We start from the raw sequence: 27,737 nt of genomic DNA, 5'->3' as shown, positions 1-27,737 counted from the left end.
CCATGCCAGCAAATGGAATGGAAGAGCTTTTCAGGCCGTTAGGGGCCTTCTTACGCCTTTTTGTACAGTTATTGATAGGTTAAAATTGGACAGTTATTAATTGGCATGGAAGGAGAAAAGAGAAAGATACTTGTTAAATTTTATTCCTTTAAATAAAGGCTGTGGCCTACCCACATCAAGCCAGCATCGGTCTTATTGTTTTTTTGTAGTGGGGAGCAGGGTTAATGGGTAAGTCCCCCCAGTCATAAGCCACAAACATTTAATGCCCTCAAAGAGGGCGGGAGTTTACTGTTATTATTGATGCGATCTTAGCAGATGTCTTCACCAATATGTAGACTGGCATACAAAGTCCTTGGATGCTGGAGGGGCCATTTTCAGCAGACGCTCTAGGCCAGTGGTGGCGAACCTATGGCACGCGTGCCAGAGGCGGCACGCAGAGCCCTCCCTACTGGCACGCGCCCCATCGGCCGCTCACCACTTGTGAATACCAGCAGGGGCCGCGGCTCCCCTGCCGGCATTCACAAACGGCACTGCTAGCCGCGCTGATCCCGGTACACACTGGCTTCATACTCCCCCTGCCCCGACGTCTCCTACTACTTGGTTCCGCCGGGAGGGGGGAGGCGTCCAGCAGCAATCAGCAATTCCCAGCAACCTGATTGGTTGTTCGGGTTGGCTGATTCACCAAACAACCGATCAGGTTGCTGGGAATTACCTACTGAGGCAGAAGTGGGTAAGAAAAAGTTAATATGCATGCCGGGACCATCGCTGACCAGAAGAGGAGCTGAGCTTCCAGGAGGAGGGGGAGGAGGAGGTAAGTATGTGGGTCTCAGGAGGGGCACTGTGGGGTGTCACTTACTGCACTGGGAGGGGGAGGGGCGCTGGAGGGGTGTCACTACTGCACTGGGGGGCATCACTACTGCACTGGGGGGTGTCACTGCTGCACTGGGGGGTGTCATTGCTGCATGGGGGGCCGCTGGGGGGTGTCACTACTGCACTGGGGGGCCGCTGGGGGGTGTCCCTAATGCACTGGGGGGCCGCTGGGGGGTGTCCCTAATGCACTGGGGGGCCGCTGGGGAGTGTCCCTAATGCACTGGGGGGCCGCTAGGTGTGTCCCTAATGCACTGGGGGGCCGCTAGGGGTGTCCCTAATGCACTGGGGGGCTGCTAGGGGTGTCCCTAATGCACTGGGGGGCCGCTAGGGGTGTCCCTAATGCACTGGGGGGCCGCTGGGGGGTGTCCCTAATGCACTGGGGTGCCGCTGGGGGTGTCCCTAATGCACTGGGGGCTGCTTGGGGGTGTCCCTAATGCACTGGGGACCGCTGGGGGGGGTGTCACTATTATCGCTGTGGGGTGGGGGACACTATTACCGCTGGGGCCGCTGTGGGGGTCACCATCACCGCTGGAGCCGCTTTGGGGGTCACTATCACCGCTGGGGCCGCTGTGATGTGGGGGTCACTATTATTGCTGGGGGGTGGGGGTCACTATTACCGCTGGGGGTGGGGGTCACTATTACCGCTGGGGCCGCTGTGATGTGGGGGTCACTATTACCGCTGGGGCTGCTGGGGGGTGTCACTATTACCGCTGGGGTGTGTTTACAGGTGGCGGAATGGGCAGGGCTGTTTCAAAATAGACAGGGTGCAGATTCTGACTACTTTTTGGATGCAGAAATGCTGCAGAATTTTCCACAGTATTTTCCACTGAGGACATTCTGCAGCATTTCCGCATCCAAAAAGCAGTCAAAATCTGCAACCTGTCTATTTTGAAGTGGCCCTGTCCTTTTTAGAACGACGGGGGTAAAATCGTACGTCGTGAAAAGCCCCGCCCCCTGACATGTTGGCACTTTGCGATAAATAAGTGGGTTTTAGGTTGCAGTTTGGGCACTCGGGCTCTAAAAGGTTCGCCATCACTGCTCTAGGCCAACCTTGTTTTGCTACATACAAGGAAAATACGTATACATTTTTACAGGGAACCTTACAAAAAGTACAAAGTCATTGAGAAGTTTGAGAATCACTAGCACAATTTATTGTTTCTGTCATCTAGTCAAACTTCATTGTTTTCCTCTTCATACAGCTGGCAGTAAATAACCTGTTACTTTATGAATATACAGAAGTGCAGGAAGCACAAATTACCTTCTGCACATTTGCTGCACGCATTTCTTTATCTTGCATTTTCCGCTCAATCACAGGCGTAAGGTACTGTACGTATAACAGGACGCCAACCTCTAAGTGAATGAACAACTGGGTATAAATAACATATTAAAGGGAACCTGTCATCACCTCGGAGACCTATGAAGTTTATGGGGCTCAAAGGTCAGGGAATCCGGGGGCCGGTGTTTGGACCAGATGCCAAAGAAAAGTAACGAGTCCAGAGGACGCCACCTGTGAGTCACTCAGTGTCATTGTGTGCTCTTAGTTTGTCACATCAGTATTGTGATCACATGTAAGGTCCACAGCATTCTAGCTTGTGAAGTTACAACTCTCAGCATGTCCGTACCAATGTTCAGGTCAGACTGGAAGTTGTAGATTCACATGGTAAGAACTTGTAGGCCACAAAATGGGTTGCCAATAATGCTTTGTCATATCAAGTAAAGAGTCTATCATCAAAAAAGCTCATAAACCTAGGGCCGGCCCTGGATCTTGTCACTCTTTAGCTTATCGTGATCTGAAGCAGGCTTGGAGAGCAACCAAGACCTCTACAAAGCAGAAAATCGAGAAAAGGAAGCAGAGTTTTCGGTTTCTGTGAAAAGCTTAAAGCCAGCCGGCTTGTTATGAAGGCTGCATTCCTCGCATTCTTTTCCTGCAGGACAGTGAAGAAAAGGTCCCTGTGCTGTAGCGTTCCCCGTGCCTAGGAAGGAATGCTGATCCATTGCCAAGACAGCATGCATGAGCAGTCTCTGCAGTAGATTGTCACTCCCCTGCTGGACTGTGACGTTGTGTACATTGGCTGGCAGGAAGAAGACTGCCGGCAATGTACATAACCTCACAGGAAGGAGAAAAATCAGCCTGCTGGAGGAGAGGTGACACCCCCCCCCCCCCCGGACTGCAGGAGACAGAGAAGATAAGGGAGGGGAAGATCTGGTAAGTAGAGTGACGGGGGAGGAATAGGTAAGTATAGAATTATTTTTTTATGACAGACCCCTTTAACCTTCTACAAATCATATGCGGACACTCTTAATTTTACAAAGTAGACTGACAAAAACAATCACCTTCATCAGGACTAAAGAAGATCAACGTTGTGACTACTTTCAAGTGAAAACAACTGTTTATTGCCAATGTAATGTCTACTTGTGAAGGAACCAGAAAGAACCTTTAGGCTGTATTTACGAGGGTCCTGTGTGACTGCGAGATGCACAGAACTCATGCATTGAAATAGCCCCTTATTAATTTACACAAGCGCTTTTTCGCTTGCACCTATAGTGCAAGATTGACGAATCACAGCATGTCCTACTTTTGGGCAATTCCGCTGTGGGAATCCCCTATTCTTTCCTATGGCAGCATGAAAAAATGACATTGCACTCGCATACCATGTGCTTTTACCTATTTCAGCTATTTGAACAATGTGTGATTTTTTTTTGTACACGTGTGAAAACCGCATGCTGCAGTGATGCAAATTTTTTACACGGAAAGGAATCGCAGAAGTCGTAAAGTCACAGGTTTAGGAGTGCGATATAGGTCCGATTTTCTCAGACCTACATTGCACTTACTGGTTTAAATACAGCCTTATCAAACATTTCTCTCCGTCCTTCATGTTTACAGATTGATTAATGTGCTCAATATATTTTTGTTGTACTTTAAAAGAGTATTCATCTTACTCAATTAAATCGTGTCATTACTATTAACCCATTTGGTCCTGGGCTTTAATCCTGTCTGATAGTAAAAATACGATGCAAGATTAAAGCTCCTGCAAGGTAGCAGGAACAGGTCGGGTCCTCGGATGCTAGAAGGCAGAAGCGGTTTATGAGTGCTATATAGTGAATAGAGAAAGCAGAAGTATCAATTCTGCTATTCGACCTGGCAATCATGTGACTGGCTGGTGCCCCATGACACAGCAGAGCTGCAGGGTCCTATTAGACCCAGATCAGCTCTGTTAGTGATTATTGTCACTACAGGGGGATACCCCAGCTACTGTCGAAAAGTGAGAATAACTCCTTGAGATCTTATATGACTTTGCAGCGTCCAAGGAGCAGGCCCGCAGCCGAGGAGACAACGGGGTAGAGAGGTAAACTACCATCTCCTCCCCTGGGAGTAGCTCGGGACCCGACTTCGTTACTGACAGGAGGAGTTCACAAAGGGGGTAACCGTTGGTCACCTGAAGTCCTGTTTGTCATTTGTGACGTCAACATTCTGTCCTCTGTGGTAAGTCCTTTAGATGGAATAAAGCAGTCCATGCACAGAGTGTGTTTTCTGAATGAGAACCGGGAACGTTCGGTTCTGTCTGTATACTGCAACGTTGAAAACAGATAACAATAAAGCAGTTCTTACAGTAGTGATGCAGGGAGGATTTACAGGGTATTTGTACAGCCACAGTCTTGGTTATCTGCAGGAACTCTCTCTCCCAGTAACTCTCTCTCCTGTCAGTCACTCACTGTCTTTCTCGCTCTCTGGCGGTTTCTCTATTCCTCCGGACGCACGCTGTTTTTCCCAGGTCTGGGCTCATGCATGCTTTGGTAGCTAGTTGGTATAGGGAGTGTCTCGGGAAGGATAGGCCCAAGCGGGAACAGCAGACCACATTTCAATCTCCTCCATTTCTCCCTAGCTCTTCGACTCTCCTCTCACCAAAAACTGTGTCTGACACTGGATTACTCAAATCCCTCTCTACTGTCACATGGCCACTATACATTTTCCACACATGACCAGACATTAACCCATTCATGCCTGTAAACATCTAATACATATAAACCCGATGCATTCCGCATGCAAGACAATGCACAAGACAAACATAAAACATATATTCTGAGGTGCTGGAGGGGACCCCAAACTCTGGGCCACTACAACTTCATGGAGGACATAAAAGTTCCAAAATAAGTTTAAAAAACTACAGAATTTAAAAAATATATATATACCAACCTAAATCGTTGCCACATGCGCCTTGTAATCTGAGACTATACAAATTATATATTACCCCTTCCCAATCCATTGTCTGACATCTGAAGACATTATAATTTAAGGCTGTAGAGCTCTGATGTTGTAAGACATCTGTCGAGGTTCTCTTACTGTATATTGCCAGCCTCTCTGGTGTTGGAGCCTATCCAACGTGTCTCCTCATGCAGTACTGGCTTCAGCCAGCAGATAGCACCGTTGTATAACGGCTGAAAAGGAGTAAGTCCCCTAGGATAACCAGAATACAAATTGGATTGGAGAGGGTTAAAGTGTCCAAAACATAGGGAACGCACCCCTGTATTTTCATTTTAGCGTAAATGTACTAATTTTAAAAATAAATAACTGTAAATTTAAAAAAAAAATTAGTTTTGAGCGTTTTACTCTTAAGAAAATGAAAAAAAAATTCTGTGAAAAAATTTATATTAAAAATAGCCCTGTATGTCACAGGGGAAAAAAACGCTGCAAAATTAATTTTGGTAGTTGGAGAAATAAAATAGGGCAGTAAAACCCCCACATGGGTAAAATCCTTAAAAATTGTCTGGTCCTTTAGGTCCGAAACACCTGGTCCTTAAAGGGGTTGTCCCGCGAAACCAAGTGGGGTTATACACTTCTGTATGGCCATATTAATGCACTTTGTAATGTACATCGTGCATTAATTATGAGCCATACAGAAGTTATTCACTTACCTGTTCCGCTGCTAGCGTCCCCGTCGCCGTGGTGCCGTCTAATTGCAGCGTCTAATCTCCCGATTAGACACGCTTGCGCAGTCCGGTCTTCTCCCTTCTGAATGGCGCCGCTCGTGCCGGAGAGCTGCTCCTCGTAGCTCCGCCCCGTCACGTGTGCCGATTCCAGCCAATCAGGAGGCTGGAATCGGCAATGGAACGCACAGAGCCCACGGTGCACCATGGGAGAAGACCTGCGGTCCACCGTGGGTGAAGATCCCGGCGGCCATCTTCGCAAGGTAAGTAAGAAGTCACCGGAGCACGGGGATTCGGGTAAGTACTATCCGTGTTTTTTTTTAAACCCCTGCATCGGGTTTGTCTTGCGCCGAACGGGGGGATATTGAAAAAAAAAAAAACCCGTTTCGGCGCGGGACAACCCCTTTAAGGGGTTGAATGTAATGCAGCCAATAATCCAGGTTTCTAACCTGCATATTTGGGCACTTTCTTTGCTTCTTGAATGGGTGACTTCATTTTGGTATCTAGCTTATGATCTGCGCTCTGAGCCAATTAGATGTCTCTTATTGCGTACTTGCCGCACGTGTCTCTTGCAGACGGCACGCATCAAATTACGTTTGTTTGAAGCCGCCCTTAAGATAACTTGTCATAGAATGTTAAAGTTAGACTTTACTATATCCTTAGCCTTATCCTTTCAGTATCTAGAGACTTCTCTTCTCCCTGAGTTGTTGATTGAATCAAAGTTTGTTTGAGCATCAGAGTCCACAGGTATGTCCGGCTGACTGACGGAGCCCCCATCTGACCCTCTGCCTATGCATGAGACTGTGGCTATTAAGAACAAGGGAGGGTAAGGGTGGTTGCACACCTGCGTCGGAGGTTTGCTCTCTTGCTGCATTCGAGAAGCAGGAATGGAGAATCCCCATGGCCGAACGGCTCAATTTTAAGACAGAACCGAAAGCACCAAACAGACCCCATTAACTATAATGGGGTCCATTCAGTTTCTGCTTAGCAGCCGGGCTTTTAAGCCGGAAGAAAAAGCGCTGCTTGCACTGCTCTCTCTTGAGGCTCCAATGTAAATGTGAAAACTGCCTAAGATAGGATGAATCTGCCCAAACCTTTTTTATTAATGCAATATATTGGGAACTGGCTTGGATCGATCTGGTAGCACAGAATCGGCCAACTAGACCACTATGTAACATGTGGGCGGTGGAACATGCTTGTTCAAGTCATAGAGGCATAGGGAAGAATGTTCTTACAGTATGTCAAAATATCCTATATTCAAGATGCACTTTTAATTGCGAATATCTGAATGATTCATGCAGGAAGTGACAGACTGCAACAGTCTGCTTGTTAGGTTGGAAGTTAATCAAATATGAACATGTGTGAGCAGCCTGGGAATTTGAAATACAAAAGTCTTCCAGTAATGTACAAAAATGGCTGATAATGGCAATGCAAATAATGAACGCTGGGAGGAATTCCAAGGATAAAAGAGAGATAAATTATTAAGAACTTGTCATAGAAACTTGACTTGCACATTAAGAGGTAAAGAGTGCTGCATATTTTATATGCGGGTGCGAAATGTGTGCAAGTCATCTTTTATTTAATATGTCTCTTCTGGGTTGTGATACGAACCCACGCCGTGAGACAACAGCATTTCTACATTAACGCGCCGGGCTGATGACAAAAGCCTCCGTGTCTGATTATGATCTATACAATAAAAACCACCCGGACCTTGTATTGCAAGTAATGCCTATAAATCTATTGACTCTACGTGTAAATGGAATCTGTCAGTAACAAAGAAACGCCATTCTCTCACATAACCAACCGGAACCAGTCAATACAAGGATCCAGAAACACAATAACTGCAATGGATTACGCAGGAGCATAATCTAGGACAAAGGCCCAATGTCAAGGTTAGAGTCATAGTCAAGACTCAAGACAGAGTCACTAACTTAGGGACAAGGCTGTACCTTGAACTCAAATCAAGGAAACATGGCCAAGGATTCTTTTAAAGTGTAACACTTGCTTTATAATGAATGGGCCAGAAACATTCAGTTGAGTGCTGTACCCTTACAATTCTGCTTGGCTCTCCTTGGAAAACTCATAGGTTAGAGTAGTTGGGTGCTAGTTGGGTGTCAGACCCCTACTGATTTGACATTAAAGGGGTTGTCCCGCGCCGAAACGGGTTTTTTTTTTTTTCAACAGCCCCCCGGTTCGGCGCGAAACAAACCCGATGCAGGGGTTAAAAAAGAAAACCGGACAGTGCTTACCTGAATCCCCGCACTCCGGTGACTTCTTACTTACCTGGTGAAGATGGCCGCCGGGATCTTCTCCCTCGGTGGACCGCAGGGCTTCTGTGCGGTCCATTGCCGATTCCAGCCTCCTGATTGGCTGGAATCGGCACGTGACGGGGCGGAGCTACCAGGAGCCGCTCTCCGGCACGAGCGGCCCCATTCAGAAAAGAAGAAGACCGGACTGCGCAAGCGCGTCTAATCGGGCGATTAGACGCTGAAAATTAGACGGCACCATGGAGACGAGGACGCTAGCAACGGAGCAGGTAAGTGAATAACTTCTGATAACTTCTGTATGGCTCATAATTAATGCACAATGTATATTACAAAGTGCATTAATATGGCCATACAGAAGTGTATAGACCCACTTGCTGCCGCGGGACAACCCCTTTAATGACCAATCTTAAAGATACAGAGAAAGTAAAAGTAAAATCGTTGGAACAACCCTACCATAACGCCCAAAGACCTATAACTTTGACGGGACCAAACAGACAAGAGGGTGGAGGATATTGAGATAAGCAGGTAAATGGCACAGCCTTTCAGAAAAGAAAAACCAAGACAAGAAATTTAAACTTGACTTCTCTTTTATTGTAACGTTTGCAAGCCCTCTTCCTCAGGAAGGCTGGAGTGAGAACAGCTGTGGCATTGGACAAGCTTAAGTGTACATACAAGAAATACTATTGTAGTGGCCCATTGTTAACGGGGCCCCTCAATAATGTATGAATGCAATTGTCTCATGCTTTGTATTGTCAGTGTCTTTCATGTTGTATGAATATGATGTGTATTGCATAACTGCAGCACTGAATGAGTTAACTGTCTGGTATGTGAGATGTCTGAGAAATGTACCTTGTTGTTTGTCACGCGATCGTTCTTCATATAAGTGAATGCAAGAGTCTTTGTGGTGCTGTTCCGGTCTTGCTAGTGTGAGGAGCGTTTTGGAGGAACTGCAAGTAAGCCACACAGACATCTTCAGTTCTGTGTGGGCCGGAATGGAAGAGGCTGAAAGGTAACCTCAGCCTTCCCTGGGCCTGCTTTATCCAGGAGATGCCAGATGAATGGAGAGAGAGTGGAACCACCATCACAGTGTGGAGTGCCTGCCAAATGTGAGTGCTGACCGGTAGAGAGCTGGCGAGAGTAAAAGGAGTTTGTACCAGGGGCAGAGCCCTGCAGATAACTAGGACTGTAGATTCTTCTGTCAACCTGGGATTTCCTCTCTGTCGCACCACTTTGTGATTTATGCACCGTTTTCCTGCTGGAGTTTATACTTCTGATTGGACTGTAAATAAGTTTCTGCAAGTAAACAAGCACTGCCGACCATTCCCGGATTTGCTATTTAAAGTTCCCTGTGAGTGTGGACCATTTTACCATCCGGATTCACCACAGAGGAAGGAACTGTGGCGTCACGCGTGACAAAAAGACTGTTAAGGTAAACCACGTATTGGTTTACCCCCTTTGCAAGACATCCCCTCAGTAACTTGAACAAACCCCATGTTACCCTCAGGGTGGGAAATGGTAGAGCCCCGTGACAAGTCCCAAATCTACCCTGCTGTCTCCTACGCTGTGGGCCTGCTCCTCAGACGCTGCACTAGACTCAGGCAACAAGTGCAGCAGGTAAGGTATGTCCAATCACACACCTAGGAGAAGCAGTTATATGGCTGCTGCTTCCAGGCACGAGTTGGTGCTGGATTCTAGCATTTCCCGTGTGCACAGCTCGGATTCTCCATGGCTACAGCTGCTCTCACTCCAGCAGTGCTGAGGAAGAGGCTTTGCACCTCGAAACACATATTTGTTGCTGAGACATTACAATAAAAGAGAAGTCGGGGTTAAATTTTCATCTTTGTGCGTCTTTTCTGGAAGGTTGTGCCATTTACCATTTTTTTTCTAGTTCCTACTGGTAACCCTAAGGGTATGTTCAGGGGCGTAAGTAAAGGCTCAGGGGCCCTGATGCAAAAGGTGAGCTGGGCCCCCCCCCCTCCCCCCCCCTCTATCTGTATCTGTACCCGTACTAATACCTAAACCATGCTGCACAGAGACATAACTTGAAGCTTCTGGGCCCCAATGCAAAACCTGTAACAGGGCCCCCAACTATAATGCTTTATTCATAGCACTAGGCTCCCTATATGGAGAAGAGAGGCCTTATGGGCCCCCTAAGGCTCCTGGGCCCGGGTGCAACCGCATTCCCTGCACCCTCTATAGTTACGCCCCTGGGTATGTTTACACATACCGGAAAATGGTGCAGGTTGTCTACAGCAGATGAACCGCACCAAATTCCACATCAAAACTACGGCATAAAACATATCGAAATCTGTGCCCTCTGCAGCAGATTTCACACTTTCAATTAAAATTATGCGGATTCGCATTAAAAAATGTTTCAGAATTTGCAGATTCTGATGTATATTCTACTACGCTTTTGGTGCGGATTGTCCACTGTGGACAACCTGCACTGTTTTCCGATACATGTAAACATACCTTGAGGTAGGCCATCAATAAAAAAAAGTTCCCAAAATACAGAGGACAGAATGGTAGTCAAATGAAACAAATCATATATGAAAACAGCACAATTGGTGACACCAGATTATAATAAGAATACAAATATCAGACATTTATGATGGACAGAAATAGCAAAAATATCCGCCAACTCTTTGTAGTCAGATTGAGTATCTGAATACAGTCTACACTTAATACTCTTAGTGCACAAGCATTGCTTATGATTCGCCAGAAGGTTCTGGGCGTCCTATCCTTAACTGAAAAATATTCTGTATAACACTTTTATGTGAAACCTATATTTTATGATAATTTTGTGGCATTCTTTTTTATTTTTCAAGTCATAATCTGTTTCATGTGGTTTTCACATAGGCTAACAGGCTGATAATAGGCTAACACTTCCTGTTCTGTAGAGATCAATTATCACCACAAGGAAAAACACCTCCATATAGATAACACAGGATCCAGCATTCACTAGAAGTAATAGTTACAGCTCACCTCCTCCCCCTCCTTCACAATGATTGAGCATGCCTAAAACACTCTCCCCTAGAAGTCAATGAATATGTCTAGACTACAGGTTCCTATGGTCTAATGTGGTTGCTGTATTTGTTAACTGTACCTGAGGCATGATGGCCACCCCCATAATTACTTACAGAAAACAGAATAAAAAATGTACAATCAAGCAAAAAAGGATGGAAGATATTTCAGTATCTGGTTTTAATTAGTGAAAAATCTAGATCATATATTCCCTTTAATTACCAGATAACACAATAGAGGCCCAAGTTTGGGATACTTACATGTAATATGTGGGATATAATCCTTCAAAGTACCAGCAGTGTTTTTTGGCTTCAGTGCACTGAAAAACAGAAGAAACCAAACTAGTGAACATATTGTTGTGTTATACAGTAACATATACAGAGACTTCCCAAGTAGGAGTTGGGAACACAGGAATGTCAAGAACACCAAAAAATGGAAATCCCTGTGCCATGCATCCCCTGCAGGCCCAGCAGTAGGCATAAGACAGTTCGATGAAGTTACCCAAGACTTTGCACCACTTTTATCATGAAGAAAAATCACAAATAATAGCCCCAGCCACTTTGCTCTATACAGGGGTTACATTTGTTAGCGCAAAATTCGCTATCTCAGATATACTGTGTGGTCCAAATTTAGATAATATGTACAGGCCTGGAGAGCCTTTCAAAGACCACACGTCTGACCATCATGTGTCCCAAAAGAATCTCTAACTTTATTAAGCGCGCGTAAAACTTAAATAAGTTTCAACACAGGAAGTGAAGTAATTTAGGAATACAGTTACAGTATTTAGCGAGCCGATTGGTTGTCCTCAGAGGGAGGTATTTGTGAGGTAGCTTGTGATGTCATCCATCTGGGAGGAACTTCGGTGAGCACGCTCAGTTCATTCTTGAATTTGGTCTCATGAGAAGAACATCCTGTTTCTCCTCTCTGCTTGACCAAGACAAAAACAAAGATATTCCTAGATAGGTTTCTGCCAGTTAGAACCGGTTTGACCAGTTCTTCGACACACAGCACTAGCTCCTTCTATTCTTGTGGAGGTGGGGGGGGGGGGGCGATGTTCCCTTCCCCCAGAGGTTCAGACCGGAAACACAACATGGCATCTTCACAGTTGACAAAAATACAGAAAATACATATAGGATATCTCCCACACATTTCTCACTGTTAAGTGAAGTCAGTGGGGGTTAACAGAAGAAGGCGGAGTCTCCTAATGACCAACAGATTTACCATCACTTAGGTCGGCTTCACACGGGTGTATTTGTACACATATTTACACGTGTAATATTTGGGTTCATTCACATCTCTGTATTTTGCGTGTGCATTTCAGCCGGAAGCATGCGCTATTTTTGTCAGTATTTGTGCACCTAAGATCCCCATAGAAGTCAATGGGGGTACGCATTTCAGATGCATGAAACATTGCGTAATTCCGCTGAAAAAAGAACAAATCTGGAACTAATTAGCTATTTCGGGGAGTTTTTGTTTGCTGCACGTAAATGACCATACCTTGTGGGCACAAAAAGTATGGTAAAATACACCAATGTGTGCGCAAAAAAAAACATTGTTCATTATACAAATTAGCTTATGCTCATGTGAAGCCGACCTTACACCAGAAATTACAGTAAGCAAGTGAGCAGATAAACTAAGTGTAGGTGCAACCTTCTCAAAGAAGTACAAACATATTAGCACAACTTCTCAGTTTTTATTGTAGTACTCCGTTTCGGGGCTAAAATGTCCCTTCCTCAGTATTTTTCTGGGGACATACTAATTACTAAGACATAACAATATAGAATAGGGAGGGGTTACAAATAGAGAATGGATAGGAATGGGATTCATATATAAAAAATGCATAATAGAGAAGAATAAAAGAAAATGTAGAAAGAAATACAAAACGAAAAGGGAAAAACTAACATAATCAAATACTTACATAAATAATTAAACATAAATAAAAATAACTACAAGGCCCAATGACCACGGGTGGATTTGATTTGTGGAATCCGCGTGGGGCACCTGGGGCATGGGGGTGCATGGGCGATCACAAAGGGATTTAAAACATGCAAATTTGATTTGCGAACCACCCGGTCCCCCCTCAAAAATTGCAGCATGCTCTATTTTCTGCTGATTCCAGTGCGGACGGCTTCCATTGAAACCATTAGAAGCCATTTGATCCGCGGCATACTCTATGCTGACACTGCAGACATGCAGCGGATCTCGCGGGAAAGCAGGAGATTTGGGGGGAGGAAGGGTTGCGCATGCGCCGTGCAGAAGAAAGCAGATCCAGCCGGGATGGAGGAGACCCGCGCAGGATCCTAAGAGTTAAAAAAATGTCCCATGGCTGCCGGCACGGGTGGATTCCGCGCGGGACACCGCACTCTGAATCTGTGTGTGCCGTGGACATCAAGCCTATATCCCTCATGGAGTGAGGTGATCGCTCTCCCATCAGGTTTTATTGGTCACACAGTTTTAGCTTGTTCTTAGGTGATTCTATATGTATCTTCCTGCACCTGTATATAATGTAGTAGGAAATAACGGATAGTATTATTTTATGCTACTTTATAGCCAGTGAGCACGATGTTATGCAAAAACAACCAGCGGTATGATCGATGGAATATCTGCTAGGTTTTTTTGGTTTTTGTTGTCACAAAAGAGAATTCTCATTCTGTGACGGATTTATATTTCTTTTTATTTATGTTCATTTCATTATTTTGTTATATTGGTTTATGTTTATTTTTCCCATTAGGCCAGCTCACACACACAGTTCCAGGACTATCTTTTGGGCCTGACGTAAAAGCGCCCGGCGCTATAATGGCCGGACAGGCACTTTTTTGTCGCGGAAATACAGCCATGTGATCTGATGCATTGGAATCCAATACATCAGATCGTAGGGTATATTGGCCGACCGTGAAAACGGCAGGACGATATACGCTTGTGTGAACAAAGCCTTAATCTGTTTGATTAATTAAAGTCAATGGTTTTGTACAATGTTCCACCTGAATATCATTTTGAACCCTCTAATGAAAAGGGTGAACGGATGCAATAAAGCCATGAAATCTTATTCATACATAGCTGACAATCAGCATGCTACATTAATATTTTGAAGCCAAAACGAGGAGTGAGTGCAAACAATAGAAGTAGTATAAATCTTTTCCTAATGAGCGGTTCATATTTTACAGAAATAATAGGGTTAGGAATAGGAGAAAACCAATGTGGCTATATAAGATATAAAGGGGCAATCAACAACAAAAAGGAAGCATTTTAAAGTGGCGCTAACTTTTCAGGCAACTTATACTCATGTAGTAGCCTGTTTGTGTCTCATCAATCTGCAATATGCTTTTATTAATCTTGTTTTATCACTGTAAATCAAGTTTAAAGTGGCTGCCAATAGGGGGCTCCCTTCCAGTCCCTCTGCAATCAATTGCCCATTGTTAGGGATTGAGCTTCTATATTAACTGGAATTAACTGTAGGGGACTGATGTTTCCTCAGTGTCTGCATTTTGAAAATCTGTGCCTCTCCTGTTACAGTGTTTGTGAACATTATTTTGAGTTTACTAACCATTTGGCTGGAATGTCTTTGAATGCCTGACTCCTACAGTCATTTGGACACGGCACAGCATTGGGCATTCAGATACTGTCTCCCTGCTGTTTGGTTCAGTGCTCCCCATACAACACAATGCTGCAAGGAAAGTGAGGAAAAGGAAGTGCAGGATAGTGAACTACTGGCAGAATGGTAGGCTTGTGGCACACCCGTGCCTGAAAATGAATTACAAACAGCAGGATGGCAGAAAAATGCAGAATACAATCTGAAATTCAAAACTTATATCATGAAACGGAATAAAAACAAAACATGAGAGGGTAAGAGAAACCTGGTGTATTTTAGAAAACTTGTTGAAAACTCAGGTAAGCTTTGAACTACTGAAGCAATAAGGCAGTGAAGAAGCACTAAAAAACCTTAAGAAAAAATAAATAAATGATGTAAAAAGCAATTAAATCAGCAAAAGTGAAAACAGAGAGTAATTGCCAAAGACAGAAAAACTAATTTTAAACTGTTCTTCAACTATATAAATAATGAAAAGATTAAAATGGAAAGTATTGGCCCTTAAAAAGTAACAAAGGAGGAATTGTAAATGGTGATGGAAAATGCAAATCTATTAAATCGTTTTTTTCTTCAGTATATTCACTAAAGAAAATGAAATGTCAGATGAAATTCAGAATGATAAAGTAAAGTCTCTATTAAATGTCACCAGTCTAACCAGGAAAAAAGTGTAGAGCTGCTTTAAGAAGATTAAAATTGACATATCATCAGGTCCTTGTATACTGAGGGAATTGCGTAATGTGATAGATAGACCATTGCTTCTTATAGGCGTCTACAGTAACATTTTGCGTGTGTAGCATGCGGTGAATGGAACTCATTGATCTCAATGGATCTGTTCGCCTGAACATATTTTTTTAAATAAAAAAAGTGGCAAGACCCATCCTGATGCGCATTTGTGCATCACAAGATCGTATTGAAGTTAATGGGTGTGTGTGAATGAGCATGACCTATGCAGAAAACCTGCATATTCACTGCGCACACGCACACAAAATCAATGTGATCTTGCACATATTTTTGTGTGCGCAAGCGCGATGCATTTGCGCACACGAATACATGCCAATGCAGGGGAAATACGTAGGTATAAGTGCACTTTGGTCATACAAATACGTGGCGTACTTGTGTGACTGAAATGCGCTAACGCCCATGTGAAGAAGTCCTTAGGGGGGTATTCACACGGACCAGTGCGATATCGGTTTGAGAAATTCGGACTGATATTACCCCCTTTATCATCTGATTTTCGGTGAGAGCACAATACATTTTGGCTTAAAAAACGCATTGCATGGCATCTACGTACTTGCAATCTTGAATCGAATATTCAATATTAAAAATCACATCACACTTCCATGCAATGTGATTTTTTTTTTTTAAAGAGCCCATAGGCAATAATAGGCGATTCCTTGCGATCAAAGTGTTACTAACACATGCGAGTTCCGTCCGTATCGCTATCGGACAGAACTCACGTGTGAAACCCGCCCTTTTCCTGTCTGACTGTTGCATTGCCCTTTTGGATCTGCCATTGATCACTACTGAACCCCTGAGCTGTGTCCGGTGAGAATACCTGAAGGGTGCTGTTACAGGAGCGCCGCCAGCACTCGCACTTCGCCGTTAGTTGCCGAATTTGGAATGTTAGCTCAGCCACGGACAAAATTGACATGCTACAGACTGATAAATCGACACTGCGGGTCAGTCTCCATTAGGAACGTTTCTGCAGTGTGTGGATGAGATCTGTTAAAATCTCATCAACCTGCTTGTGACTATAATCAGCCTCAGATTTCCGCAGTTTTTCCGGCCAAGTACATTTACCCCGAGACGAGATCCAATTTGGAGTTTTCAGTCTTCAATTCACTCTAATAAGAGGCAGAAAAAAGAAAAATGGGATTTCCCATTTTTTCTGCAAGAACTGTAGAAGTCGAGTCTCCTCTGTCAGGAGTCCCAGGCTGCACACTTTCTCATGAGATCACCTTTGCCTTTTATGTCTACTTTCAGCTTTATTAGCTCCATCAGAGTGATCGTTCTACTCCTCGCTAGCAGCTTGAGCCTTTCCGCCTGCTTTGTATTATCTTTTAACAAGCGTCTCCCACGCTACTGGATGCTAATTAGACACTAGGCAGCAATGATACAATGATCTGCAGCCATGACAAAGAGGAAGAGTTCAGCTGCGGCGTGTTCTGTCTGAGTACAGATAATATGTGCGGTCGCGTACGGGATGTGCGCATCTTATTCTCCCCTAATGATTCAGATTCATCTCCACTGCCAAAATGGCACATGGCTGGACCCCTCTAGACCAGTGTTTCTCAACTGCAGTCCTCAGAGACCCCCAGCAGGTCATGTTTTTAGGATTTCCTCTGTATTGCACAGGTGATGTAATTATCGTCAGTGCCTCAGACAGGTGTTCTTACTATAGGACAGTGGTGGCGAACCTATGGCATGCAGAGCCCTCCCTGCTGGCACGCGCCATTGGCCGCTCACCACTTGTGAATACTGGCAGGGTCCGCGGCTCCCCTAACGGCATTCACTCAGCTGCGCTGCTAGCAGTGCTGATCCTGGCGCACACTCTGATATCAGTATGCAGCCAGGATCCTCCCTTGACGTCTCCTACTGCTTAGTTCCGCAAGAACAGGGGGAGGAGGCTTCCGGCAGCACACTGAGGTCACAGTGTGCATCAGGATCAGTGCCAGCAGCAACACCAATCAGAGGAGGAGGAGGTAAGTATATGGGCCTCGTGGAAGGAAAGTGTCGCTGTCACACTGGGGGCCGCTGTGGGGTGTCGCTGTCACATTGGGGGCCGTTGTGATAAGCTCCGACCCCTGGTGTTGGCACTTTGCAGTAAATAAGTGGGTTTTGGGTTGCAGTTTGGGCACTCGGTCTCTGAAAGGTTCGCCATCACTGATATAGGATGTCCTGAAAACATGACCTGTTGGGGGTCCCTGCAGACTGGAATTGAGAAACACTGCTCTAGTCTATGAGTTGCTGATAGTCGAGTACCTTTCACACAAGACAAAATATCTTGCAATAGCAAAGCAGAAAATGCCGTTCCTGAATTCCGCACCAAAATCACGCGACTAACTGTGGATTTTGATGCGTAATTGCGGGCAGGATTCTGCTATTATTAATTCCGCACCAAAATCTGCACATTATTGGTGTGAATTTGGGGGCTGAATATTTTGCAGGAGGACAGGGACCTTTCACACAGGCGCAATTAGCCCGCACCTAAGGGCGGGTTCAGGCGAGCATAGACGCAACTACACTTGCCGGTATAGACAGTAGTTGTGCCTGAATGAGGCCAGAGTGCAGAAGTTTGAAAAAGTCACGGAAAGATAGGCGCTGCCGGATCCTTCCCGCATGTAATATTCACTACCACTAGTGAAAACGAAACCAAAGAAATCCACTCAAATTACTTTTGCCCCGTTATGCTGCGGTGATGATCACAGCTGCATAAGGGGAAAATAACACGTTTGTCTAAAACTGCCCTAAGGCCAAATTCACAGGAGCGTATGCCTATTTGCAGAACAAACTATACTTTTTTGTGCACACATCAGCATATTTTACTGTACTTTTTCCATATTTGCACGTGGCAGAAAAATACGCACTGATTGAATTAGCAAATTAGTCTAATGAGTTCCAGATGTGTCCTTTTTTCAGCGCAATTACATAGTGTTTTACGCATCTTCTGGCTTATTTTTTGTGCATTTGCGCATCCTCATTGAGCATTGAATATATGAATATTAATAAGTTGCAGCTAGGGTTGCCACCTTTGTCACGAAAAAATACCGGCCATGGTAAAAGGGGCGTGGCTTATCACAGCTTTTTTTCTCCTTTATCTCCTGGATCCCGTCCAGCAGCTCTGTGCATGCGCGGGATCCAAGCCAGCGTGTAGATGAAGTTTAGTGTGAATCACATGTCATCTACTCGCGAGTACATGCTGCAGACGCTCGCATAGCATACAATCTACACGCAAACGCATTTGACATTCCCCAGAACGGTCCCCAGTGTTAATAGTGACATCCCCCAGAGCGGCCCCAATGGTAATAGTGAAATCCCACAGAGCGGCCCCAGTGGTAATAATGACCTCTCACAGTGGCCCCCAGTAGTAATAGTGACACCCCACAGAGCAGCCCCAGCATTAATAGTGACACTGCACAGCGGCCCCTGTAGTAATGGTGACATCCCACAGTGGCCCCCTGTCACAGATGACAGCTGCGGTAGAGGATCCTGCTGCCAGCACCCCGTAATTATTTTTCAGGTAAGGGCTTTAAATATAAACCCTTCCCTGAAAAACAACCCAAACTGGTGTAAAAAAAAAACATACTCACCTTTCCTCAGCTGCCGGGCTCAGCCGTGTCCTGTTTCCACTGTCCCCGGCTCTGCACTGAAGTTCTTTTAATTCCCCGCCTGCTGAGAGAGCTGCTTCTGATTGGCTGAGGCATTTAGCCAATCACAGGCAGCTCTCGGCCATTCAATAAATGACAGACGAGAGCTGTCACCGAAGGGACAAAAGGTTTCAATGATGACTTATGAAAAACCCTATGAACCCTCCATGTAGCTGGCAAATCAAGTTCCTAAGCAAGCGGATTTACTACACGCGTAATGACAAAGGGACCCATGCAACACGGCGCCAGTTTCAAAGATGGGACCTTCAATTTGAGATTTCTAGAAGACAAATATACCTTCTGTCCCATCCTGTAAGGTTCAGATACTGACAGACTCCTCCCACTATGCAACTGCATACGAGTCCCTGTCGCTTCCAGGTTCTTCTGTACCTCCTCCCATACCCCCTGCAGTGCACCTGTGGCGACATCAGCTGCAGGACAGGCAGATGGAGTAGAAATAGCTGTAAGGAAGCAAGGATACTGACCATATACGCAAAGGAATGGAGATACCCCAGTGGAAGAACAAGTACGGTTGTTTAGCGCAAACTCTGCCAATGGCAGGAATTCTGCCCACTGATGAGCCTTCTCGCTAGCAAACAACCATAAATATTGCACTAAATCCTGGTTCTTCCGCTCAGTCGGACCATTAGTTTGCGGGTGGAATGCTGACGAGAAGGAAAGTGACGTTCCCAGGTTTCTACAGAAGGCTCGCCAAAATTGTGCAACAAACTGAACACCGCAATCAGACACAATGTTCTCGGGAACCCCATGTAGACAAATGATTTCTTTTACAAAAATCTTGGAAAATTCTATTGCAGAAAGTAGCTTCTTTAACACCACGAAATGTGCCATCTTTGAGAAACGGTCTACAACAACTAGGATAGTGGTGAACTTCTGAGACTCAGGCAGATTGGTGATAAAATCTACCGATAAATGCGACCACAGACGAGAAGGCAACGGTACCAGTCTCAGAGGCCCCTCCGGACGCCGATGCCTTTTACTGCGTGCACAGACAGAGCATCCCTTAACAAAGTTGCGGATCTCCCGAGACATGCCTGGCCACTAGTAGTGCCTAGTACACAGATCTAGAGTCCCCTGAACCCCAGGGTGGCCTGCGAGAACAGATGAGTGAGATTCTTCAATGACTCTTAATCGCAAGGTCTCTGGCACAAACCATCTGCCCTCCGGCACCCCCGAGGGAGCGTCCTGCTGACAATCCCGTAGATGAGGATCGAGATCAGACTATACAGCTGCCACCACCACCCCGGGTGCCAAGATATTCTCGGGAGCCACTGTCTCACTTTCCAGCAAACCTAAACTCCGTGAGAGGGCGTCTGCCTTTACGTGCTTCTCCCCTGGAATATATGTAACGACGAAGTTAAATGTGGCGAAAAACAACACCCACCTGGCCTGACGAGCTGTGAGTCTCTTAGCATTGGAGAGATATACCAAATTTTTATGACCAGTATACACGGTAATGGGATGCCCTGCCCCCTCAAGATGGTAATGCCACTCTCAAGAGACCACTTAATCTCCAATAACTCAAGATTACCCACGTCGTAGTTATGTTCCGCCGAACTGAACTTCCGTGAGAAGAACGTACAAGGATTATATACCCAGCTGACTTCCTGAGACAATACAGCCCCCACCCCCACTTCAGACGCATCGACCTCAATGAAGAACAGTCGCCGCGCATCAGGCTGTACTAGCACCGGGGCAGCAGTAAACGCCCTTTTGAGACGACTAAAAGCCTTTAGGGCCTCTGGCGACCATCTTACCAAGTTGGCACCCTTCTTGGTAAGATCGGTCAGGGATCGAGCAGTAACAGAATAATTCTTCATGAATCTACGGTAGAAATTAGCGAAACCTAAAAACCGCTGGAGAGCTTTCAGGTTATCTGGTCTGACCCATTGGAAGATTGCTGCCACTTTGTTAGACTCCATTTGAATCTCCGTGGGTGAAATCACATAACCAAGGAAGGACACTTATTTAGTACCAAAAATGCATTTCGCCAACTTGACAAAAAGTTGGTACTCACGCAAGGGGCAGAACCAGCCTCAGGTGCCGCACATTTGAATCCCAGTCTGGGGAGTACACCAGAATGTCATTGAGATATATGACCAAAAATACCCCCAGGAAGTCGTGGAAGACCGCGTTCATAACTCCCTGGAACACAGTGGGGACATTACAAAGTCCGAAAGGCATGACTAGACATTCAAAATGTCCGAATGAGGTGTTGAATGCGGTCTTCCACTCATCTCCCTTTCGGATGCCAACTAAATTGTAAGCCCCCCTTAAGACCAATTTGGAAAACCAGTGGGCCCCCACCACCTGATTCAATAAATCAGGGATTCTTCACTGTAATTTTATTCAAAGCCCGATAATCCATACAAGGCCTCAATGTCCCATCCTTCTTTTCTACAAAGAAGAGACCTGCCCCGGCAGGGAAACTGGATGGCCTGATTGCCATTTGGCCAGAGACTCTGAGATATAGGACTTAAGGGCTTTATGCTTACACCCAGACAAATTGAAAATGGCTCCCTTAGGGATGGGACTGTCGGGTATCAAATCAATACCACAGTCCCACTCCCTATGGGGAGGCAAAGTCTCAGACAGTTTCTTGGAAAATACATCATGAAAATCAGACAAATACTCAGGGATAAGTATGGTATCTGCTGAACACATGGATATAGTAGCTATGTGACTATGACAGGACAACCCCCAATGTGTCAAATCCCAAGTAGACCAATCAAATCGGGGGTTGTGCAGTGCCAACCAGGGCATACCAAGCACTACATCAACGGACATCCTTTCCATTACCAAGAACGACAGATTCTCAGAATGGAGAACACCCACAGTGAACTATAACATGGGAGTCCTCCATTATACAACCCCTGCAGACAGAGGGGTAGAATCAATACTAGTGAAGCGTATGGGAATCTTTAACGCCGAGACTTCAGTCATCAGAGGTCTGACAAAACTTAAACTAATTAAATTGGCGACAGCACCCGAATCAATAAAAGCTTGACCGGACCGAGTAAAATTCCGGAAGCCAATCCAACAAGGCACCAAGAATTTAGGGAGTACCTGTGATCCTAAGCGATCCTCCCAAAAATCGCCTAGGATCTGAAGTTTTCCACCGGATCGCGTTGGCGTTGTAGATGTGTCTGTAGACAGGTTGCTACACAATGTCCAGCTTTCCCACAATAGAGGCAGAGACGATGAGTCATCCAGAACCGTCGCTGTTTCTTGGGACTTAGCTGGTCCACTTCCATAGGCTTGGCACCAGAAGTTGGCATGGGAGGGACTTCCTGTTCCGGCGCTAGCATGGAGAGCTGCAGATAGGTAAGCTCCTGCTGCACACCCGGCCTCAAAGAGCTACACAAGGAGCAACATCCAGCTGACAGACCAGGAACAGGCCAGTAACATAGTGGGCACCCGTCTGACTCGTCCCAGCCCTGCTGAAAGAGTCTGCAGAGCCATCGGGAGCCTCCCCACACCAGCTCCACTTAGACACAACAGCCGGGGGTTAACTGGCATGTGCCTGTGCATGGAGGCCCAGCGCTGCTGACAGCAGCCAGTGAAGTGCCCAGCAACATACCTCGATAGGCACCTCTAGCAGCGGAGGGGCTCACCAACAGGAGGGAAAACAGCCGACATCAGAGCCCTGCTCTCTGCCCTCAGCCCCTGCATCTCCAGCTTCTGCCAGGAGCCCGGCCATAGCAGGAGGTGAAGCCACGCCCTCCTGCTTGAGTGAGGACGGCAGCACACAGGCTCTGCTGGAAGGCAGACTACAGTGCAGAGCAGGAACAACGGGAGCACACTGCTAGAAGGCAGACTACAGTGCAGAGCAGTAACAACGGGAGCACACTGCTACAAGGCAGACTACAGTGCAGAGCAGGAACAACGGGAGCACACTGCTAGAAGGTAGACTACAGTGCAGAGCAGGAACAACGGGAGCACACTGCTACAAGGCAGACTACAGTGCAGAGCAGTAACAACGGGAGCACACTGCTACAAGGCAGACTACAGTGCAGAGCAGGAACAACGGGAGCACACTGCTAGAAGGCAGACTAGAGTGCAGAGCAGGAACAACGGGAGCACACTGCTAGAAGGCAGACTACAGTGCAGAGCAGGAACAACGGGAGCACACTGCTAGAAGGCAGACTACAGTGCAGAGCAGTAACAACGGGAGCACACTGCTACAAGGCAGACTACAGTGCAGAGCAGGAACAACGGGAGCACACTGCTAGAAGGCAGACTACAGTGCAGAGCAGTAACAAGGGGAGCACACTGCTAGAAGGCAGACTACAGTGCAGAGCAGGAACAACGGGAGCACACTGCTAGAAGGCAGACTACAGTGCAGAGCAGGAACATTGGGAGCACACTGCTACAAGGCAGACTACAGTGCAGAGCAGTAACAACGGGAGCACACTGCTAGAAGGCAGACTACAGTGCAGAGCAGGAACAACGGGAGCACACTGCTAGAAGGCAGACTACAGTGCAGAGCAGGAACAACGGGAGCACACTGCTAGAAGGCAGACTACAGTGCAGAGCAGGAACAACGGGAGCACACTGCTACAAGGCAGACTACAGTGCAGAGCAGTAACAACGGGAGCACACTGCTAGAAGGCAGACTACAGTGCAGAGCAGTAACAATGGGAGCACACTGCTAGAAGGCAGACTACAGTGCAGAGCAGTAACAACGGGAGCACACTGCTAGAAGGCAGACTACAGTGCAGAGCAGGAACAACGGGAGCACACTGCTAGAAGGCAGACTACAGTGCAGAGCAGGAACAACGGGAGCACACTGCTAGAAGGCAGACTACAGTGCAGAGCAGGAACAACGGGAGCACACTGCTACAAGGCAGACTACAGTGCAGAGCAGGAACAACGGGAGCACACTGCTAGAAGGCAGACTACAGTGCAGAGCAGGAACAACGGGAGCACACTGCTAGAAGGCAGACTACAGTGCAGAGCAGGAACAACGGGAGCACACTGCTAGAAGGCAGACTACAGTGCAGAGCAGGAACAACGGGAGCACACTGCTAGAAGGCAGACTACAGTGCAGATCAGGAACAACGGGAGCACACTGCTAGAAGGCAGACTACAGTGCAGAGCAGTAACAACGGGAGCACACTGCTAGAAGGCAGACTACAGTGCAGAGCAGGAACAACGGGAGCACACTACTAGAAGGCAGACTACAGTGCAGAGCAGGAACAACGGGAGCACACTGCTAGAAGGCAGACTACAGTGCAGAGCAGGAACAACGGGAGCACACTGCTAGAAGGCAGACTACAGTGCAGAGCAGGAACAACGGGAGCACACTGCTAGAAGGCAGACTACAGTGCAGAGCAGTAACAACTGGAGCACACTGCTAGAAGGCAGACTACAGTGCAGAGCAGTAACAACGGGAGCACACTGCTAGAAGGCAGACTACAGTGCAGAGCAGTGACAAGGGGAGCACACTGCTAGAAGGCAGACTAGAGTGCAGAGCAGTAACAACGGGAGCACACTGCTACAAGGCAGGCTACAGTGCAGAGCAGTAACAACGGGAGCACACTGCTAGAAGGCAGACTACAGTGCAGAGCAGTAACAACGGGAGCACACTGCTACAAGGCAGGCTACAGTGCAGAGCAGTAACAACGGGAGCACACTGCTAGAAGGCAGACTACAGTGCAGAGCAGTAACAACGGGAGCACACTGCTAGAAGGCAGACTACAGTGCAGAGCAGTAACAACGGGAGCACACTGCTAGAAGGCAGACTACAGTGCAGAGCAATAACAACGGGAGCACACTGCTACAAGGCAGACTACAGTGCAGAGCAGTAACAACGGGAGCACACTGCTACAAGGCAGACTACAGTGCAGATCAGGAACAACGGGAGCACACTGCTAGAAGGCAGACTACAGTGCAGAGCAGGAACAACGGGAGCACACTGCTAGAAGGCAGACTACAGTGCAGAGCAGGAACAACGGGAGCACACTGCTAGAAGGCAGACTACAGTGCAGAGCAGTAACAACGGGAGCACACTGCTAGAAGGCAGACTACAGTGCAGAGCAGTGACAAGGGGAGCACACTGCTAGAAGGCAGACTAGAGTGCAGAGCAGTAACAACGGGAGCACACTGCTAGAAGGCAGACTACAGTGCAGAGCAGTAACAACGGGAGCACACTGCTAGAAGGCAGACTACAGTGCAGAGCAGTGACAAGGGGAGCACACTCTGCCAGAAGCCAGATTACAGAGCAATAAAGCACTAAAGCTGTTGTAACCAGCAAAAGTGACTGAGCAGTCAGTGGGAAACTGAAGCCACTGCTGAAAGTAGCCCTGAATATCAGAGTGCAATCAGCAGGGAACTGTGAAAAGTTAACCCTGTAACACCCAGCATTGCCAGACAGGGAGACTGATCATACTACCACCCATGCCAGAATAAGCTCACAGACATTGGACATCTGCATAGAGCCCTATTCCCTGCAGATAGAGGAGGAAGACTGCAGTAAAGACATAACCTACAGCACAAACCCAAACCATAACGGAGCACCATATGGAACGATATCTATTGCGGAGTGCCCAGAAACCCGCTCCATCTGTGCCACAACTGCTATCTCTTGAAAATATACCCAAAATGACATCGCTCCAAAGTCATACAGAGGAAGCAGTGACGCAGGAAACACAAGCCCATGACCCCAACATGCCAGCAGCACAACCAATAACGGACAAACTGCCCACATGCTCCTCTATGGACTTCCATCAATTGTGTCAGAAGTAGCCCGGCGCATAATGCCAGATATACAGAAAACTCTGGAACAGGCGCTGCAAGCATCTCTCATGCATATCCACGCTGAGCTAACATCACACTCCAAACGCAGGGGCGAGACGGAGCAATCCTTAAAAGAGCAGCAAAGTAAGGTGGAAACCCTACAACAAACGATCCAGGAGCAGGCGACTACTATGCAGACCATGGCCAATAAACTGATGGCCTGGAAAATAGATCACGCAGAAATAATTCAAGATTAGTCGGACTGCCCGAAACCATCCAATCATCAGATTTATTCAAAATAAGCGAGATGGAGCTCCCAGAAGCATTGGGCATTGAGCATTACTGCAGGGTGGAACGGGTGCACAGAGTGGGACCGGAATTGCAAACGACTAGAGGCCCTCTGAAAGAAAGAGCAGCGCAACAAAGGCCACGGCAAATAATTATGCGACTGCTGGACTTCAATGATAAAACAGCTCTTCTAAAAGCTTTTCGAAACAGAGACCACCCAATCTACATCAGAAATCACAAAATCCTGCTATTTGAGGACTTCTCGGCAGAAGTAGCAAAAAAAAGACGGGCCTTCAGCAATATCTGCACCATATTATACAAAAAAAAAAAAAACGTTTCCAATTACAATACCCAGCGCTCCTCAAAGTATTCCAGAATGACGGCATCTTCAAGATGTACAGATCACCTGTATCAGCAGAAGCAGACTGGAGACATACCAGCAAGCAACAAGATGGTGTACCTCCACGGCGCCCTGCAAACAGTGCAGGAGAGAAGACTGCGAACAGTCAACCAAGACCGATGAACGCAGCGCGCTCCACTACACAGCAGTCACAAGAGACACGCACTCCCCCTGATGACCGCTCTTCACCCACGTGCCAGACCTGAAGGAAGGACGGAGTATGTGTACAACAATGCATACACAACACCGGGACTTAGTACGTTACAAGAACTGACACCACAGACTTAACTTTTCCCCTCGAGTTAGGGTTTCCAGGTTATTTCATGCTTTAAACAGATTTTAAAATGTTAGTATAATTAGGATGTGACATTATAAACAGCAGCCGAGGTAACTGCGGCACTACATGCTAGAACAAAGGAAGTCCAATAACTAATACTAGGAGCATTGCTCTGAATATATAGTCTAGTTTATCTCACTACCAGAACTGTATATGTGGCAGAGTATAAAGTGAGGCAGATTAACAGCTAGAGATTAACCTAGACCACATTTCTGTTTGAGTAGTTCTGTTCTAGTTTTATTTTTGTTACTAAGATATTAACCGAGAATTTCTCCATAGCAGCATATAAAAAGTATTGTGTGTAAGTTTAGCACATCACCCCTATTTCCCCCCCCCCCCCCCCCATCCGTACCCTTCCCCTTTACTAGTAGACAGGGAAGCCACAAGTACTAAACTTAGAGGTGTCATCAAAGCAATAATACACATAGAAACGCGTAAGGGATTAACAAATCACAAAAATGCACGTCGTGTCGTGGAACGTCAAGGGACTCGGCTCCCCTCACAAAAGAAACATGATATTACGGTACCTTAAAAAACTACGCCCCGATATAGCCTCATTGCAGGAGACACGTCTACTGGAAAAAGACTTTCACCGGCTAAGGAAAAACTGGGTGGGTATGGTGATGGGATCCCCAGCGAAAAACGGGAAAGGGGGAGTTATTACATTGATCAACAAATCCTTTAAAGGGGTTGTCTCGCGGCAAACCTCAAAATTTTACATTACCCCATTCCCCGTCACCCCCCTGGCATAAAATAGCAAATTAAGGGCGCCCACCCACTGGCGATTTTTTTTCCCTGCGAAATTCGCAGCATTTTTTTCTCTGCAGGGGTCTATGGGACTTGTAATGTTAAAATCGTGATCGCGCAAAATCGCAATTTACCGCGAAATCACGATTTTAACATTACAAGTCCC

General features: G+C 46.4%; 1 protein-coding gene across 1 annotated transcript in view; it reads right to left on the bottom strand.

Moving 5' to 3' along the window:
• LOC136586623 (WW domain binding protein VOPP1) overlaps nucleotides 1-27,737 on the bottom strand; it is a 165,042-nt gene that overhangs the window by 35,488 nt on the left and 101,817 nt on the right. The window contains exon 2 of the mRNA XM_066584767.1: nucleotides 11,348-11,406. Coding sequence (XP_066440864.1) covers nucleotides 11,348-11,406 — 59 coding nt within the window. The remainder of the gene's footprint in view (nucleotides 1-11,347; nucleotides 11,407-27,737) is intronic.

This window comes from Eleutherodactylus coqui, chromosome 12 (assembly GCF_035609145.1).
Source record: "Eleutherodactylus coqui strain aEleCoq1 chromosome 12, aEleCoq1.hap1, whole genome shotgun sequence".
Taxonomy (NCBI): Eukaryota; Metazoa; Chordata; class Amphibia; order Anura; family Eleutherodactylidae; genus Eleutherodactylus; species Eleutherodactylus coqui.
Note: the sequence above shows the minus strand (reverse complement) of the source record. Positions and strands in the feature narration are given on the sequence as shown.